Here is a 14,711-nt window from a genome sequence, read left to right as displayed (position 1 = left end):
ACACACACTCACACACAGGATTAACCCTTGTGTGTCCATTTCCATGGATGTTTCTTAGCCTCACTACGGTTGTGTCAGCATTGACTGCTCGTGTTGCCATGGTGACAGGGGCCAGTGAATGTGAGATAGGCAAATCCACATAAGTCACCCACAACAGACAATCTAAGCTACTGGTGACTACACCTCCCCCTGGTACTAGACACACAAAGATGCTTCCAAAGGACTGCCAGGAGCCTCACGAGCTGTGAAGTGCTCATGTCACAGGCTTACCATGGTCAAACCAATATACATAAACTCAGCCCGACCATCTTTGTTGCCGGTCGGGTGAGAGACAGGCCTCGGAGTGGTTTATCCTCTCTACATATCTGGCTATGGGAGACATTGCACTTCAGCGTACTCCAGATTTCATACATGAGAGTCTGCCAAGAGGTTCGAGTTTGCATGTCCTCATTCTGCAAATATAAGAATTATGCTCAGAGAATGCAGATCCAGACAGAGAAGATCCAGTAATATCTCAGAACAATGTGATTTTTTGTCTGCCTAACTACCACAGGCAACGGAAGCGCTGATGGAAATGAGCCTTTTGGATAACATGGGTACATTTACATTTATTTAAAGGCTGATTAATGTACATTGTCCCTTTACAGATGAATAAAACTAAATAATTTGTCTGAAAAAAGCTCAGTCGATACAGCGGGAAAACATTAATATGCAATAAAAGATGTTTACACTTGCTTCACTGTCTCAACAATCTCAGTATAACATAAACAATGGAGTGAAGTTTGATGATGAAGTCCACAAACAAGTTGATAGTTTTATTTATCGTATTAATTTAAATACAGATAAAACCCTTACTTTAATAAATAACTTTTACACTATTATTATTTTTATTTTGATAATATATTTGCACTATTAGTCTGTTCCTTTTAACAATATAGAATAGAATAGAACTTTATTGATCCCTTTGGTGGAAACCTCAGGGATCAATATCTCGATTCAATATATCAATTATACAGGCGAAAATCTTTCATTTCAATTTTTTTTCTTAATTTTTATTTTTTGTCTTTTATTTTGAATCGCCTAAAAATTAGCATGTAAGCAACCAAAAATTTAACTGGTGCACTCCCCTGATGAAGTATATTTTACAAAAATGACAATATCTTCCTGGAAACCTGCATCCTCATATGTGACATTACATTTTGGGTTTGCCGATACCGAACATTTGGGGCAGATACTGATTTTAGTAACTAATTTTGACACTGATGTATTGTTCTAATATATATGTTAGAGGCATATTCAAAAGGAATTGTTAACTTTTCAGCAGTGAGTTTCACAAACCAGTTAGCAACTTACCATAAAGGCACAGCATGACACCGCACTCCGTCTGCTCAGCTGCATACTCTGTTACATGTGCTGCAGGCTGTCTTTCTTAAAGGCTTGGAAACAATAGAATCAGAGCCAGGCGATCTATCTACTGACACAATTTCTAAGATACCACAAATATCTTTTTCTGTATTAAGCATCTTTCTTTGTAAAAGAAAGTTTTTTTGTTGCCGTTATATGTGCTGACATCAATGTATCTGAAACAGGCCATAGTCAGCCAATAATATCAGTCAACAATATCTTTCAAATACTTAACTTAAACCCATTGTCTTCATTGGTAGACCATAGACTTATAGGGCCTTAGCAACACTACATGGTACAAAAAAAGTTTTCCACAGCTGAGACTGAGATAAAAACATGTGAAGGGGTCAAAACCCTCATGAGATTTTATGGTTTAAACATATTTATTTGTGCTTGATGATGTTTGAAATTTGGTACAGCATACACATTTGACAAATTTGAGCTAAAAGAGCAAACTATGCACAAGCTGCAACCCATATCAAGACAATGCTTTGTCCTTCTAATCCCTCATAACCAGGATGAATAAAAATATGTTCAAAATGAAGACTTGAAATGCTCCTCAAGCAAAACTAGTTCTCCTTATTCAAATTAATCTATCGCCTGCATACTTATAAAATATGCTATGAAAAGTCGTTTGAGGTCATGATTCTCTACAGTCACTGTGGAATATATATTTGTTTAAAATACTAATAAGACTCATGTATATAAAAGTATGCAGAATTTATTTATTGAAGGGTCTCTTAAACCAAACAGTGAAACTGAATGTCATAGTAATGCGGCGCTGCCTATTAGAGCCACTGTTGGGTTGTACAACAGCCTCTGTGAAAGCCTGTTAACTGTTTCCAGAGAGTGACTCACAACACAGCTTAATTTCTGAATAAATCATTTATGAAACATTGTATTTTCACTCCCACTGTACACGAGTTGTGTATAAATCAGCGCCAGGTTCACGCTGGTGGCTGCAGCGTCCTCAAGTATTCGGCAGGAGGAAAAAAGTCCTCCAGTGGTCGAAGGGAAACGATTTTTCCACCTCGATGTGGGATCATCTGTCAGTCATTTCTCTCCTTTAGGGATCAAATGTATTCTGTAAGTCAAATTAGATAGAATATACACTTTCATAAATAAATGAGAAACCACCCGCATAATATCACTTTTTAAAAAAAATTATATATCCCAACTTTAGCCGTATGGGTGAGATCTCGCTGGCTGTGATCTGAATATCTGATTATAATTTGAGGCAATTTAAGCAGATCTAGAGGCCTATGGGATTCTCGTTTTGGCTTAGTGCTTTCTGTGTGTTTGTATGTGTGCAGACTTGGGGAAGAGAAAGAGCGAGAGATTCCCAAATGGTAATGGATTTACTGGTCCATCTTAGAGAGAGTTTAACTCAAAGACACAATTAACTGTGAGCGACCCAGTCTGTCGTCTCTATGTGAAAGTTTGTAAGATCTTAATCTGCATTTTTCCTGCATCAGCTGTGTGTGTGTGTGTGTGTGCATCATCATCATCACACTGTAGAGGCTCATTGCATATGACCAGGGTCTTGGCTGTCACCGTCTCAGTTCAGTTGTTTGCAGCAAGCTGATGTGCACTAATTAGGCGAACATGAAAACCACTTTGCAGTCAGCATGATCTTTGTTTCCATACACATTTCCACTCGACTGCATTAGGCCAATTCTCATCTGTGTCACTTACAAGGAAGGGGATGGAGGATGCAGGAGGGAGGAAGGGAAAAATGCTTACCAGACAACCTTTATAGGCAGTTGTGCATTAGTTGGGGGGGGGGGGCTGGCGGTGCTGGGCAGAGGAGCGAGGAGCAAATGCATTGCAGAGGCAGAGGAGGAGGAGGAGGGCCTACAGCTATTGTTCATGTCCTCCCGTGAACAAAGGGCTCATCGGGGTCCGTATGTAAACCCACAGCAGGCTTCAGCCCACTGACAAGGCCTCATGCGGGACAAAACATAACCGACCGACTCCCGCAATTTAGGCCGTATTCCGTCTTAGTCTCGCGATTTGAGGAGATTTTTTATTGATCCTATTCAAAGGGACGTATTGTGTGGGTACGTTGCGTCCAGCCAACCGCCGTCCAGCGGGCCTATCCGTTTTTACGCACGGAGCGTGCACACGGTCTATCATCACGGATCTGTAAACATCAATTTTCTGATTGGACTTCTTTGCAGGTAAAGGGTCGCTTTTCCCAAACACACACTTCACTGTCATGTCTAGCCGCTGTGCCGAATAAACGTGGTTTACGAGTAGCCGCAGCGGTGGTTTCTCGTCTTTTTTCGGTGCTTTCTCGCTGAAAAGGGATTTAACGCTCAGGCGTTAGCACGGAGGCTACAACCAGCTAGCTGGTTACCAACTGTTTTCGGGCTAACTAATGTTAGCTTGCCCGACAGGCCTACGAGGCAGTGTTGTACACAGTCTCGGTGGTTGAACATGTCGAGGTTATTTATCGTGTGTGGTACATATTTATATAACCGCCATGTCTGTTTCAAATGATTACTGTTTGGCGTTTTGTTTTTGAGATCACTCGTTCCGAAATCCTCTGTGATTTTAGCCTAGCTAACTGCTAACAGCTAGCATTATGCGCTTGCTGCCTTTCTAATTGCCTTTGTAACCAGACAACTCCACGTCAGTGTGCTTTTACTGTTAAAGTAGCGAGCTACAAATGTCGAAAGGACATTTAACTGTGACTTATAAACTTCAATTGGTTCGTGTAAAAGGCTCTCTTCCCTGGGCTTCAGTGTAACCAAGCTATCGCTTATATTCCCGTTGGATACTTGTCCCTGCTAGCAATCATGGTGGCAGTCTGGAGTGGCAGGAATCCAAAACCACGGCAGGTTATTCTTTTTTAGAAGAGACTTTGTGGGTTTTTTGTGTCTGAAGATGAGCTAAAATCCAATCTCAATGGTGTTTTGGGGCATCCAGGCCACTTTAAGAGAAGATTTGCTCAGATGGTTGCCTTGTCCGTTACTGAAGCCAGACAGATATGTGCATGTTAAATGTGTGTATATGCATATTGTATGTATGTATATTGTGTGCCGTGTCTTCCTGTAAGAGAGAGCAACATGATTCCCTATGGAGGAAGTGGAATCCAGCTGATGTGATTGTTACTGCCTGTCATTAACCGCTAACAGGAGAGGAGAGGAGCTAATGGAACTCTCAACAACTAATGGACACATAACCATCGATTATTTATTTATTTATCAATCTTCTGGTGGTGCATCCAGCCCATAGCATCGTGTTGTTGGCTCACACAGTAAACAACTTGTTTATGCTCAAAGTGAAGGCAGGGTTTCAGATGGATGCATTCTCCCCCCCCCCCCACCCCCCCGCCATTGAGAAGCTGGAAGGCATGTTCGTGTGCTTCTCCTCATGGAAAACTTGGTGGTATTTAATTATTTATTTACCTCTAGGTCTGTAAGAGTTGTGATAGGCTATGTCAATACTGTTGTGCACAGAACGAACCAACTAGAACAAGACAAGCTGCTGTTATTAGAAAGAAGATTGATTTTTAAATCACTATGTTCACAAATGACATTAAGAAGTACATCCTGATGTGCCCATCTCAAAACAGTGTTTACACCTGTATGTTTTGTTATTTGCCGCCAAACAGGGGTAAATTTTAATTGTTTTAATGGTTATTGTGAATATATGGGCTCGATGCTATGCAAAAACAATTAGATTCCGCTTATTTTGACAGATACTGTCATATGAGTCACGATTTAGTGTGCATTTTTTACATTTGTTTTCCACTGGGGAAAAAATGTGATGTGATGTTTGCCACAGTAGAACATGTTTTAGGAATAAAATTTGTCTGCCCGGGTGTCTCTGTAGAACTTCAAGGCAACATTCATATTTGTATTTTGTGACACGTTTTGTCTTTATCATTAAAAAAAAAAAATGGCACCGCCTTCAATTTGATTATTGCACTTGTGGTTTTGGTAATATTTTGGATTAATTGGTCAGCCCTGCTGCAATGTTCCCAAGCCACACATTCATCTTGCTATATACATCCCTGTAATACAAGCCTGTCTCTGTGTGTAGATTTATATCTTTCCTTCATATGCAGACAGTGTCATGAGCAGAGACAAGACAGAGAGACATTAAAGAGGCAGGGCTTCACCATGGTGACAGCAGGGGTCGTGACCTGGAGGCCGGCACGCATGGATGGCCTTTATAGGAGAGCTGGGCAATTAGAGTAGGACAGGGATTGGAGCCGTGTGTGAAAGAGAATCATCAATTTGTTTGTGTGTGTGTGTGTGTGTGTCTGCAAACCATATTGGTTTGTTGGTGTTTGATATTCGATAGTTATTTTATGGAGAGCAGAGGGAGGGCAGTAGTTTCAGTTTGAGTGTAGCAGGCAGCTCATTGACTCCACATGATGTCATATTTTCTTCATGGCTGTGAATTAGTGCAGCCAGCTGAACCCTGTCATGTCAGGCACCAACTTTTCAGTTAAATGTTTGTTACAGCCCCAGCTGAGCAACTATTCAAGATGTGTTGAAATGTTTTCAGTATCAATGAATGACCAAGTTTATGGATCATTACTGCATTTCATTTAAAATTGGTCACATTGCTGCTGTTTTATTTTGTTGTATTATGGTTTACCTGTTGCGTCCATCTGTATTTTCTTCTGACATTATCTAAAAGCACTAGTATATAAATTTCTAAACTTCATTTGAACTTGTTATTTAAAAAAGTAAGCATTGTATTAATGATCTGTCTCATTTTTGTCCTTGCCTCTCTTCCAGGCTGTTCCTCCAAGTCATTCAAGCTGTACTCCCCCAAGGAGCCCCCCAACGGTAGCACTTTTCCCCCTTTTCACCCCGGCACCATGCTGGACAGAGACGTGGGGTAAGTTTTATGGTGGGATATTGAATAGGTGTTTGTACTTTTATTTGTATCATGTTTGTGTAATGGGCTACAAGGTGAATTGGTGGTTAGCATCGTTGCCTCGCAGCAAGAAGGTCACCAGTTCGTGTCCTGGTGAGGACAACCGGGATCTTTCTGCATGGAGTTTGCACGTTCTTCCCGTGCAGTGTGGGTTCTCTCCGGGTTCTCCAGCTTCCTCCCACAAGGTCCAAAAACATGTTGAGGTTAATTGGTGATTGTAAATTGTCTGTAGGTGTGAACGTGAGTGTGCTTGGTTGATGTCTGTAAGTGTAGCCCTGCGATAGACTGGTGACCTGTCCAGGGTGTCCCCTGCCTACGTCAGCTGGGACAGGGTCCAGGCCCCCCCCCAAATACTTGCTGAGCTACAGTGACTACATTGAAACTGTTGTCCTGCTCTGTGAGGCTAATATTTATTGCTAAAATTGATTTGACTTGTGTATCTCAGTAAGGTTAGAGGTTATACTCTACAAAAATGTGTTCTGTGCTTCACCACTTGTCTTTCAGCAATAAGTGAATCGACTGTAGTTGGTGAAGGTGTTTGTGTATCATAGAGGTGTTGTTATTTACTGTCTCCTTATATCATCCAATTTATGCCATTTTTGGCTCGTGTCCCAGAGTTGTAAAGACTGACTAAGCTCCTGGAGGGAGGGCATATTAGCACTATAGCTTACTGTAATAATCTCTCTGTCTCTTGTTTCTCCAGTCCCACTCCAATGTACCCTCCCACATACCTGGAGCCAGGAATAGGGTAAGACTTCATTGTTTCCCATTATCTCCAGCTTGTGTGAAAGTGGCAATAACACATGTAGATAAGGCCGTGAGAAGTCGTTCTTATCTCTGTTAAATAGACATTTTGCATTTGGTCTGTGAAAAGGATAAACCAGGCTGCTCAACAGCTCTTTAAGTACATAAGCCACAAGAGTGTTACCCTTACTGTGCCCAGGATGTTTTGTGTGAAGTTTATTTATGTATTTGATATTACCAAAAGCCAGCTGTTCTTGACCACTGCCCTCCTTTTTTTTTTTTTTTTTTTGGCTCCTTATGTTTTTCTGTGGTCGTCCAGGAGGCACACACCATATGGCAACCAGACAGACTACAGAATATTTGAGCTCAACAAACGGCTACAGAACTGGACAGAGGTTTGTATGCACGCACAGACACGTACGCAGACACAAAAGCAATCCAGAAATAGTGGAGGTAACTGACTATTTTCCCCTCTACGCCCTGCAGGAATGTGACAACCTGTGGTGGGATGCATTTACTACAGAGTTCTTTGAGGACGATGCCATGTTGACCATTACTTTTTGTCTGGAGGATGGACCCAAACGCTACAGTAAGAAAAAGAGACACTGGAGTAATTAAGATCTGTTTGATACACACACCACCCCTGCTAATGCCTTACTGTTTTAATGGCCCACGTGTTTTCTTTTCAGCAATTGGCCGGACGTTAATTCCAAGGTACTTCCGGAGTATATTTGAAGGTGGTGCCACTGAGCTCTACTATGTGCTGAAACATCCCAAGGAATCCTTCCACAATAACTTTGTGTCCCTCGACTGTGATCAGTGCACCATGGTGACCCAGAATGGAAAGCCCATGTTCACACAGGTGTGTTTGTGCATGTGTAGGAGTTGGACAAACACAACAAGGCAAAACATTTAAACAAACTGAATTTTCAAAGTGTATATAATGTGAAGAATATGCATTGTAATTTGTAGCTTTTGCTTATGTGGCATGTACCTGCCTTTGCATATGTGTTGTCCTTCGGTGTCCGTATGCTGACCTTAGTCCTCTGAACTTCTGTAGGTGTGTGTAGAAGGCCGCTTGTACCTGGAGTTCATGTTTGACGACATGATGAGGATAAAGACGTGGCATTTCAGCATCAGACAACACCGTGAACTCATCCCCCGCAGTATACTGGCCATGCATGTGAGTGGATACATAGGGAGTGGGAATCCACATACTTCATGTGCTGTTTATTAACCTGCCTTCTATTAATATCCCAGGCCCAGGACCCACAGATGCTGGACCAGCTGTCCAAAAACATAACAAGATGTGGCCTGTCGAACTCCACCCTCAACTACCTCCGAGTAAGTGAAGCGCACGTGTAACATTTTACCTCTTGAGTAATGCAGATCTTCAATGTTTTTCTTTCATCAGCCATTTTTTCCAGACCTTAAATTTGTGTACATTTTGAAGTATCCCATTAGAAAAAGTTCATGAAAACGAACAAATTTGAAAAGCGTACGCAATTTAGCAAAATAGTTAGTATGCTTACTTCAGGTAGATTTTGACTTTTTCTAAAAAGAATTAATGCACATAAGGGGGAGATAAACACCTTTTCTTTTAATTTCTAAAGTAGTGAATGTTTAACTCACCTAAATGATCAGCTGTTGCTTCTTTCTGTCTTTATCTCAAGACAGCGTGAAACATGGCCAATTCCAGCTGACAAAAGCGTAATTACAACTTGCCCAATTGAAAACTATTTCTGAGGACTTGTCTCTATTTTTCCCTTACACATCACTTAGACCTCTCCCACACTGTTTGCTTCTTCTTGTTTTTCAAAGTTTATTAGCAGCTGGCAAACACTGATTTTGTTTCCAGCTTTTCTGCTGTGTGTATTACAGCCATGTGTAGCCTATACCATCACCTTCTGGCAACACTATTCTGCCCAGTTTATTCACTCCAAGAAGAACAAACCAAATTCACATGTTCCTTTTTACATTTTTTAAATTTTATAATTTTTTTATACATTTGCTTTAGATTTGCTTAACAATCATGGAAACATGCATTCTGTGTCTTGATCCCAGTACAGTCATAATTTAGTAAGAAAAAATGTCTGAAGTCTCTTAGGTTAAAACTTGCAGGCTGTAAAACTACAGCTGTGCCTGACTCTGAATTTTAATGTTCTTTCCCATTAAGCTGTTTAAAGATTCAATTATTTGTCATCCGCCATGATAGTTGTCCTGTGAAGCCTGGGATTTAGTTGTAAGAAGAGGCTGTGTTCACAGCATTTCTGCCATTAAATGTTAAGTGCACCTCGATATTATACCTTTTGAGAATACTGAAATATGTATTCACTGTGAGTGAAAACCTACTTCTAAGCTGTGCAAGCTGATCTGCTTTATAAATGTTTGCATAGATTGTGGTCCAGGTGCATCCAATATAGACTTTATGGTGACTTTATAGATACACTTTTGACCTGTAGTGGCTATTTAGAGAAGTGTTTTGATGAGGGGGTCCCCTTATGAAATGAAAATGAAATGAAAATGAAATGAAAAATACTTTATTCATCCCAGAAGGGAAATTCAATTATTGCTTACATGTCATGTTCTGCCAGCATACTTAGTGGCCAGTTCAGTGGTCCCATTTACAGGATCTCCTGCATCAGAGGCTGCAATAGTCAAAACTTCAATTTGGCACCCGTAACACTTCAAAAGTGATTATATCTCATCGTCTTGTTCATGGTCTTCTCCACAACAGTTATTACACTTTTCCTCCCAAAAATAAGAACCGGTCTTTGTCCTCTGCCTGAATATCTGAATGGTCACAATCAGCCAGTTTTGCATTGCTGTGTGACACCTAGTATAACAACTAGGCCAGTTCAGTGACCCAGCAGGACAACAGTGTTTTAAATTTTCTGGTACAGCCATAACACAGGCCCAGTTAAATACTACCAGTCTAAAAATAGTACCTGTCTGCATCTAAGGTCCTACACAATCAAACACTGTGAGCTGCACTACCTCAAGTCAATGGGGAGATTAATTGGAACATCAACTTCAGATGCCTGTGTAGGTGCGATTACGCCCCTGTACTGAGGCGGCTCTGTGAAAACTCAGTTTGCTTCCTTTTTTTTTCTTTTTTTAAATATTAAATATGAGAGTGTCAAGTCAACCAGAGATGCTATTTGTGCAGAGCTCTTGCTCTCAATAAACTGGAGCACCTGTAATGATCTTGAATGGTTTTCGGTTCCTTCCCACTGTTGCAGACTGCTTGCAGACTGCTGAAGCTTATAGGGAATCCAAATGTTTTGGATTGTTGGGTGTTTCTGTTTCTGTCTCTGCCTTTGTTAAGCGCTATGAGATGACTTGTTGTAAATATGCGCTATACAAATAAAATTGAATTGAATTGAATTGAATGCCTGTTGCCTCTGCCTGTTTCCTCCTGCAGCTCTGTGTGATTCTGGAGCCCATGCAGGAGCTGATGTCCAGACACAAGACATACAGCCTCAGCCCCAGAGACTGCCTCAAAACCTGCCTCTTCCAGAAATGGCAGAGGATGGTGGCACCACCAGGTAAGTGAGCAACTGTCACAAATATAGACACACACAACCACATAAGCGCACCATAACCCTGTGCATAACTCACTCTCTTTATCTGTTCTCTGCAGCTGAGCCGTCGAGACAGGCCCCCAACAAGCGGCGGAAGCGTAAGATGTCAGGTGGCAGCACCATCAGTGGAGGAGGAGGAACTAATAATAACAACAACAACAAAAAGAAGAGCCCTGGAAGTGGCTTCCCTCTGTCCAGCCAAGTTCCAGTGAGTATATCAGGGCCATCTAGTGTCAGTTCACTGCTACTACACCTTCAACAGACAGCAGGCTCAAAGATATATTGCTAACGGTTTAGAGTTGCGCTTGGACTTAAAAACAATTAGCAGACTACAGTTTCTGAGTGAGTATACAATGCATTTTTCCCCGATTTGGACCTTTCAAGTTAGTGTGAGGATTCATATTTAAAAACAAAAAAAGATCTGATGTACTTGTTTTTCCTGAAACGGGCAAAGATATGTAACAAGGCCATCATCTGTCTTTTTTGTAGCCTACAGCTCACTAGGCTACATTAATTTTCTATCAGTTAGTTTCTTCATTTCATGAACACTTCTAACCTACGACTGCATTTTTTGGAAAGAAGGTTAAAGAACAGAAAGTTACTTTGTTTAAAGCCCTGACTGCTGCATTAAATGACTAAAGAAAGTTCACACCACAATAACAAACAAAACAGGACACACTGAAAATAATGTTAAAGCCAAAAATTTAAGCTGATCACTAAAATTGTGCAGTTTTAATTGCAATTGTGTGACCAATTTTTAAAAGTCAGTAATTGAAGATTACTTAACTGTAGTCAAGGCAGGACTAAAGATTTAAGGATAAATACATTTGTATCTTGAACAGTTGGTTGATCAGTTTTCTTGCAAAAACTACATTGAAAAAGACATAGGTGCCTTTTAAACAAAAAAAATGTGACAGATTTATTTAAGATGCCAAATAAGGGAAGGGTTGAAGAAATGTTCACCAGCATTGAATGCATTGCTTTGTTTAAAAAAAACAACAACTCATAAATCTGGGCTATGGAGGCATTCTGGTGTAATGGTTGCTGCTGTTCTGTGACTCTGCAGGACGTGATGGTGGTGGGAGAGCCCACACTGATGGGAGGGGAGTTCGGCGACGAGGATGAGCGTTTGATCACACGGCTGGAGAACACGCAGTTCGACGCAGCTAACGGCATAGACGACGAAGACAGCTTCAACAACTCTCCGGCGCTGGGCTCCAACTCGCCCTGGAACAACAAGGCTCCCTCCAGCCAGGAGAGCAAGAGCGATAACCCCACCTCACAGGCATCACAGTAGAGCCCAGAGCCCCGCAACCTCAACACAAACCCCTCTCTGTCGCTCCTCAGCCCCCACCCCACCCCAGTAGCCATGACTGCAACAGTCCATCATCTGCTCTCCAAACCAAACACCACTGTAGTGCTCAGATTCACACACAGGTAGCCTGAGGGAGCTCGGTCTGTCCTTCTGGGACTGTTTCACTGAGCCAGAGGAAGGTTTTTGTTTTTTTTTTCTTTTATTACTGCTGTGACTTCCCAACATTTAGGCACTGTGTCCCACTACTGTCTCCCTCTTTTCTCATTTCATACACAAAACGTCCCATCTGCGCTTGCTAATTTTCTGTTTAGCCATCAGCTGGATAGATGTGGCTGAGCAGGAGTGGAGATTCAACCCAAGTGGGAGAACTGTGCACACTAAACTATCCACACTGAAGTTCACACGAAGAAACGGGTGGGGTGTAGGGAACAGTGGCAGCGGGGCTTCAAGATGGTGGTGAGTTGCTTAGGGACGACTCATCCACCCGTCCTCTAAATGTGGCTCTTGATTCTGGTCCCCTCAGCCAAAAACACAAGTCGCCCGTGATGTTTGTTAATAGAGTATATGTGTGTGCGTGCGAGTGTGTGAGGAGAGAAAAGAGGCAGCGTGAGCTCAATTGTGACTTTGCAGAAGCAGACGGACCAGAATTTAGAATCAGTCCGCAAAAAAAAACAAAAAAAAAACATTGAAATTAACATACTAGTAGGAGAGCTGAAATGTGGCACTAGGGACACATCACACACACACACAAATAAACATAATGATTGAAGGATTTTGAGTCCCCTAGTGCCCGAGCCATCTCTGAGTAGACTGACTGCAGTCTTTCAAACAGAGAGCATTTACAACACACACATGCACATACACACAGTTTCACATTTTAAGAGTTTTTATACAGTATATATTTCCCTAGAATGTTTTTTAATTTGTATTAAACGCCTTCATTTCAATTGTTACTTTTTTATTTTCTACCAATACTGAAAAGCTACAGACCAAGGAGCAACACAGGACTTTTATCCCTCCCCCCTCTAAAATATATTGTTTTTATCTTTTATGTTTATAAAAGAGAAATAATTTAGTGTGGATGTTTTTATTTTGTCTTTCTGTTCCTTTTTTGGAGATTTGAATTTTTGTGTATTTGTGCTTGTATATTTAAGGTAGTAGCAAAGTTCTGTCTGACTGTAATAAAATGTATTCTTACTTAGATTTACCTAAAGCCATCCCGATCTAATGTAAAGAAACAAAAATAGGAAAAAGGAGAAAAAACACTCATGAACCTGTCCCCTCTACCTTGCCATCTGCTCTCTTTCCTCCTTCCTCTTTTTTAAAACTTGTGTAAATTAAATTACAAATACCCCCGGGGGTACAATGGCACCATGGAGAGATGATTTTACTGTTTTAGTTTATGGTTTTTAATTTATTTTGGAGGTTTCACTCGTGTATTTCATCCATACAGAAGGTGAATTTAACATTCATCACAAGTTTGTGTGTTTCAGCTTCACATTTAGTTACCCAGTAACTTTTTCATGTGTCATCACTGGCTAAAAACAGATCTTTTTTTTTTTTTTTTTTTTAAGACAAATAGGTTTCTTTCCAAATTGTCATTATTTTGTATGGTCTCATTGATAACTGTCAGTCATACACACACCTTCTTAAACCAGCTTAACATTAAGTTCAGTTTGTGTATTTGGTAGCAGTGCTGACTCTGTAAAGTCTAATAAAAACAGCTGAGTCTCTGTTATTGTTTTGTACATTTCCATTTTGTTTGTTTCTGTTGATTCCAGCAGCAGTTATGATTGAGTTTGAATGGTGACTTGTACCTTCTCCAAACCCTGTAGAAAAATCATTGTTTGATATATATTTTTTGATTTGGTTAGTTTCTGCCCTTGATAATTAATGTATGGTACCAATAAAATGATACATTTTCACTTTAAAGGACTCTGTGTAGTTGGTCATTTTGTGAATATTACAGCTCACTTGAAGAATGACGTTTCTTGGTTTTGGTTACTTCGAACATTTGAACTGTGAAATGTAATTTTCTGACACATTACTGCTGGCAGCAACGGGAGATTTCATTACTGGAGTAAGCTGGAGAATGAGGCACTGTTTGGGTTGGGTGTGGAGGGAAGGAATAGATCTCTCTGGAGATCTAAAAATGTAACTGTTTTCAACTCCCTCACGTAGAGAAAGTGTCAGTACCCTTCACCTTAAAACCCCCCTCTGGTGAACAACAGGTTTTTGAGTTTAATGTGTCCATATGGTGTTTTTTTTACTTACTGTGAAATTATCTTGAGCAAAATGAACAGTCAAGGGCAAGACCTGCAGTGTACTGATGTCAAAAACACTGATTCAGACTTCTAGGATTTCACATGTAACAGATCCAAGGAACCAGATCATCTTGCAGGGCGGGACTGTGTGTCATTGTTTTTCTTCACAAATGGTTTCCAGTCCAAAATGTGCGGCTGAATTTCTCCAATATTACAACTTGCCACTGTGTAGAGTGGAGTAGTTTTAGAATGTTGTAGCAAAATCGCAGGTGAGCTGGTGTGCTCAAGTTGCAGCAAGTGGTGGAGAGCAGGGCAGGGACTTCATAGATCTACACATTCTGGAAAAGGCAACAGTGTAGAGTTACATCCAAGCCATTTTCATGTAGGAAGGGTTTTTTTTCATGAAAAAGAATCTTCTATATATACACAGAGATGAATATTAAGGGGTTTAATCTATGTCCAAACAAAGACTTTAAATAGTATTTGTGCATGCACGTATCT

General features: G+C 40.8%; 1 protein-coding gene across 4 annotated transcripts in view; it reads left to right on the top strand.

Moving 5' to 3' along the window:
• The window catches only part of ldb1b (LIM-domain binding 1b), a 23,348-nt gene extending 9,470 nt beyond the window's left edge, over positions 1-13,878 (top strand). For 3 of the 4 annotated variants that reach the window (XM_008276321.1, XM_008276338.1, XM_008276312.1), the window contains exons 2-11: positions 6,162-6,264; positions 7,007-7,051; positions 7,367-7,442; positions 7,534-7,636; positions 7,737-7,909; positions 8,108-8,230; positions 8,308-8,391; positions 10,472-10,595; positions 10,691-10,839; positions 11,698-13,878. In XM_008276321.1, the coding sequence (XP_008274543.1) occupies positions 6,162-6,264; positions 7,007-7,051; positions 7,367-7,442; positions 7,534-7,636; positions 7,737-7,909; positions 8,108-8,230; positions 8,308-8,391; positions 10,472-10,595; positions 10,691-10,839; positions 11,698-11,928 (1,211 nt within the window). In that variant the 3' untranslated portion in view covers positions 11,929-13,878. Of the gene's footprint in view, positions 1-3,235; positions 3,585-6,161; positions 6,265-7,006; positions 7,052-7,366; positions 7,443-7,533; positions 7,637-7,736; positions 7,910-8,107; positions 8,231-8,307; positions 8,392-10,471; positions 10,596-10,690; positions 10,840-11,697 lie in introns of those variants that run through there. The other variant, XM_008276330.1, reaches the window with a different exon arrangement.
• The last annotated feature ends 833 nt before the right edge of the window (positions 13,879-14,711 follow it).

This window comes from Stegastes partitus, unplaced genomic scaffold (genome assembly GCF_000690725.1).
Source record: "Stegastes partitus isolate 25-593 unplaced genomic scaffold, Stegastes_partitus-1.0.2 Scaffold3, whole genome shotgun sequence".
Lineage (NCBI taxonomy): Eukaryota > Metazoa > Chordata > Actinopteri > Pomacentridae > Stegastes > Stegastes partitus.
This window is presented reverse-complemented; position numbering and strand designations above follow the sequence as displayed.